The sequence below is a fragment of the Fonticula alba genome, assembly GCF_000388065.1.
Source record: "Fonticula alba strain ATCC 38817 unplaced genomic scaffold supercont2.10, whole genome shotgun sequence".
Classification (NCBI taxonomy): Eukaryota; order Rotosphaerida; family Fonticulaceae; genus Fonticula; species Fonticula alba.
The window spans coordinates 263,889-267,949 of NW_009242980.1; the positions used below are offsets into that span (position 1 = coordinate 263,889).

Consider the following 4,061-nt stretch of genomic DNA (forward strand, 5'->3'; position numbering starts at 1 on the left):
CTACCCCCCTATCTCTCGCCGCTCACAAACACAACCGTGCGCGATGGCGCCCGGCAGCGTCGCCGGCCCCCGGTCGCCGGCCATGCTCCTGATCCTGGCGCTGGCCATGCTCCTGGGGCTGGGCCTGCCCGGGGGACGGCTGGCCCGAGCAAACATCGGGTCCGTGCCGCTGGCCATGGTCCGGGCGCCGCTGCCGCTGGACCGGGCCGACGCGGCCCTGGCCATGGTCAACATGCGCGAGCGCGGGGCCGTGGCCATCACCCGGCGCCCCGACACCTCCTTCGTCCGGATCGAGTCGATGCAGGCGTCGATGGCGCACGCGGTCGATGAGCGCCTCGGGGCGTACTTCGACACGGCGGCCGCCGTCAGCGAGGCCGCCCTGACGGCCGGCACCTCGGACCTGCCGCCCGGGTTCGCCCTGCGAGCGCTGGTCTGCGACAGCGGCGAGGTCGCCCTGCTGGCTGGCTACCCGCAGGCCATGTACCTGCTCCGGCCGCAGGGCCCGCACCAGGTGCACACCTTCCTCCAGCCGGTGGAGGTCCTGCTGGCCTTCTGCCTGAATGCGGCCACCCATCGCATCCTCGTGCGCGATGGCGGCACCCTGCTGCTGCTGGCGTTCTCGCCGTCGCCGAGCATCAGCTTCCTGGACCTCGGCGGCATGAGCGTGGTGCCCGGCATGCGGGCCGCCCGCGGCTATGGGACCTCGGTGCACCTGTGGAACCGCACGCACTACCACCACGGCCAGCTGGTTGTGTCCATATTCTCCGGCTTCGCCGGGTCCTTCCCGGGCCCGGTGGCCCTGCCGGGCCTGGTGGACATGGCTGTCACGCGCGCGCGCGCCGGGTCCCAGGGGGATCTGCTGATCCTGCGCGATGATGGCGACCGGTGGGTGCTGTGCGGCCCGCCGTCGCCGGGGGCCGAGCCGACCCTGCTCGGGTGCCTGGAGCTGGCGGCCCTCGTGGAGGTTGGGGCCCAGCGCCGGGGGCACTTCCTGGCCGTCGGCCCGGCCGAGAGCCACGACCCGGTGCCGGTGGCCTACTTCGTGCCGGATGCCGGGGCGCCCCTGCGGGTGGCCCTGCTGGACGTGCCGGCCACCGTCCGGCCGCTGGTCATGCCGCCGCCGGAGCCCGGGGCCCCGGCCGAGGAGTTCCGCCTGCTGGGCCTGGTCCCCGCGTACGGGGCCCCGGTGGCGTGGACCCTGGCCGGGCGCCATGTGTACCTGGAGGCCGGGGGCTTTTGCGCCGGCGACCCGACGGTCGAGTGCGCGGACCCGAGCGCCGTGGACCCCCCGGCCCGGGGCTGGCGCTGTGCCCCCGGCCGGGCCGTCGCCTACTTCCGGACCGGCAGCCTGCCGCGCCTGTGTGATGCGTGTGCGGCGGGCTTCGGCCGGGCCGAGGCCCCGGACCCGCGCCCGCCGCCCGTGCCGCTGCCCCCGCTGCCCCTCCCGCTGCCGGTGCCGCCCAGCCTGGACGTCAGCATTATTGGAGGTGCGTGCCCGAGTGGCGGCGGCGGCGGCGCTGCGGCGGGCGCCCGGCGCCCGGGCCCTGCGCGAGCGCGTCGCACGCACATACGCCTCCATATGTGTCTGTGTGTATCTCTCTGCGCGCGCGTGGGCAATGCCACCGGCCACCCGCCTCGCCCGGCTGCCCGAAGCACGACTGACGCCCGCGCCCCCCCTCCCCCACGCACATGAACACCCCGGTGGCCCGGCCCTCGTCCCAGCCGGCAGCATGGACACCCTCGCCGCCGCCGCCGCCATGTGCTCGCCCTGTGACGACACGGGCGCCTGCCTGTCCTGCCTCGAGGGCAACTGCATGGCCTGCCGCGAGCCGGACCTCCTGCTGGTGGACCCGGGGTCCGGGCTGGGCCGCTGTGTGGGCGCCTGCCCGGCCGGCTACCTGCCCGAGGGGGGCCTGTGCATGGAGGGCGCCGCGGAGGCGGCCATGCGGATGGCGGCCCAGGCCGACCGGCTGACCGGCCTCCCGGCCGAGGACCAGGTCCAGGCCCTGGGGGCCACCTGGCTGCAGGTATCCGACGCGGCCGGCGGGCTGTTCCTGCCGCCGGCCGCCGGGGCCGCGGGGATCCCCTTCGATCCGGCGGCCAAGCGGTCGACCTTCCTGGGGTTCCGACCGCCGGGCCGGGCGCCGGTGTACCTGCGCCACAGCGGGCCGGCCGCGGTGGCGGCCATCCCCCTGGCGCCCGGCGGGCCCTTCGACGCCGGCTGGGACGTGCGGGCCTATGTGGAGCTCGGCGCCCCGGCCGGGGTGCTGCCCTCCGGGCATCTGGCCCTCGTGGGGCTGGTCTGCCTGCCGACCGGCGTCGGGGTGCTGAAGTTCGAGTGCGCCCCCGGGGCCGGGCCCTGGCCGGACCCGAACCAGCCCTGCCCGGCGGCCGCGTCGCTGACCATGCTGCCGGGCATGCCCTGCGGCTCGGCCCGGCAGCTGGACGCCCGGTCGGTCGGCACCCAGGCCCCGATGGCCGGCCCGGCCGACGGGGTCCACGCCGGCGGCCTGGTGCGCCTCGGGCCGGATGGCAGCCCGCAGGCGGCGGGCCAGCCGCCGGGGGCCGGGCTGCCGGCGGTCGTGCCGGCCCCGGCCGACGGGGCCTTCCTCCTGCAGACGCCGGCCGGCCGGGCGGACCTCCTGCCCATGGGCCTGGCCATGAGCCGGTCGGCGGGGTCCGGCGGGCTGCCCTTCCCGGCGGCGGTCCACACCGGCGGCGCCAGCGGCACCGGGCCACACTTCGAGGCGCTGCACCTGCCGACCCCCTGGCGCGGGGCCACCCACCCGGGGGAGGTGTTCCTCTCGCGCCTGCGCCACCCCCCGGGCGGCGGGCACTCCGTGTGGGAGGCCCTGCACCTGCCGGCCGGCATGATGCCCCACGGCCGGACCGACGGCCTGGCCCCCCTCGCCAGCCAGGTGGCCCGGCTGCCGGACCTGTCGGGCCACACCGGGGCCGCCGGCCCGCGCGCCGTGGTCCTGGCCACCGGCAGCCCGCAGCTGCCCGGCTTCCTGGCCCTCCTGTCCCCGGGCCGGGTGGACATGGCGCCGGTCAGGTGCTACGGCCCGGCCGGCGCCGGGCACTGTCTCCTGCGCCCGGCGGCCGGGGTGCACCTGCCGGCGCCGGGGCTGGCCTGGCCCGAGCGCGTGGCCCTGCTGCCGGGCTTCGCGCAGCCGGCCGCCGGGCCCGGCACCGCGGCCCTGCCAGCCGTCCGCGCCGGTGCCCGCGCCCCCTCGCACCCGGCCACCAGCGAGACCTTCACCTTCCTGGCGGTGCTGGACGGGGCGGCCGTCTGGCGCGTGGACCTGACCATGGAGGCATGCCCGGCGGGCGGGGCCCCGCCCGCGTGCCTGCCCTGCCACGAGGCGTGCGTCGGGTGCTCCGGGCCGGCGGCCGACCAGTGCCTGGCCTGCCGGCACTTCCTGCCCGACGCGCCGGGCGCCTGCCTGGCAAGCTGCCCGGAGGGGCTCTTCCCGGACCCGGCCGGCGACGGGGCCTGCCGGTGCCATGTCTCCTGCGCGGCCTGCTCGCCGGCGGCCCCGGGCGGCGGGGCCTTCGCGTGCACCGCCTGCGCCGATGGCCACGCCCCGACCGGGGTCCCCGGCGATGCCGAGTGCGCCGCCTGCCATGGGGCCTGCCTGGCCTGCTCGCGCCCTGGCGACCCGGCCGCCTGCACGGCCTGCCCGCCGGGCACCCTGCTCCATGAGGGCGCCTGCGTGGGGTCCTGCCCGCCGGGCACCTGGGCCCGTGGCTCGGAGTGCTGGCCCTGCGGCCCGGCATGCGCCCAGTGCGACCCGGCCGGCCGGTGTGTCCAGTGCGATGACGGCTTCTTCGTTTATATCAGCGGCGCCTGCCGGCCGTGCGACGCCTCCTGCCAGGGATGCCTGCACGGGGCCGGCTGCGTGGCCTGCCGGCCGGGGCTGGTCTTCCTGTCGGCCGATCCGCAGCAGCCATCCCTCTGCGGCGGCACCTGCGCCCCGGGCGAGTATGTCGGGGCTGGCCGGTGCGCCGCGTGCGATGGGTCGTGTGAGCTGTGCGCCGGCGGGCCGGACCGGTGCCAG

The 4,061-nt window shown here is 78.0% G+C and overlaps 1 protein-coding gene across 1 annotated transcript in view; it reads left to right on the forward strand.

Annotated features, from left to right (window-relative positions):
* Nucleotides 1-43: 43 nt before the first annotated feature.
* The window catches only part of H696_05379 (hypothetical protein), a gene marked incomplete at its 5' end in the record, with an annotated part of 34,031 nt that continues 30,013 nt past the window's right edge, over nucleotides 44-4,061 (forward strand). Inside the window, 2 exons of the mRNA XM_009499220.1 lie at nucleotides 44-1,487; nucleotides 1,723-4,026. Of these exons, the coding sequence (XP_009497495.1) occupies nucleotides 44-1,487; nucleotides 1,723-4,026 (3,748 nt within the window). The remainder of the gene's footprint in view (nucleotides 1,488-1,722; nucleotides 4,027-4,061) is intronic.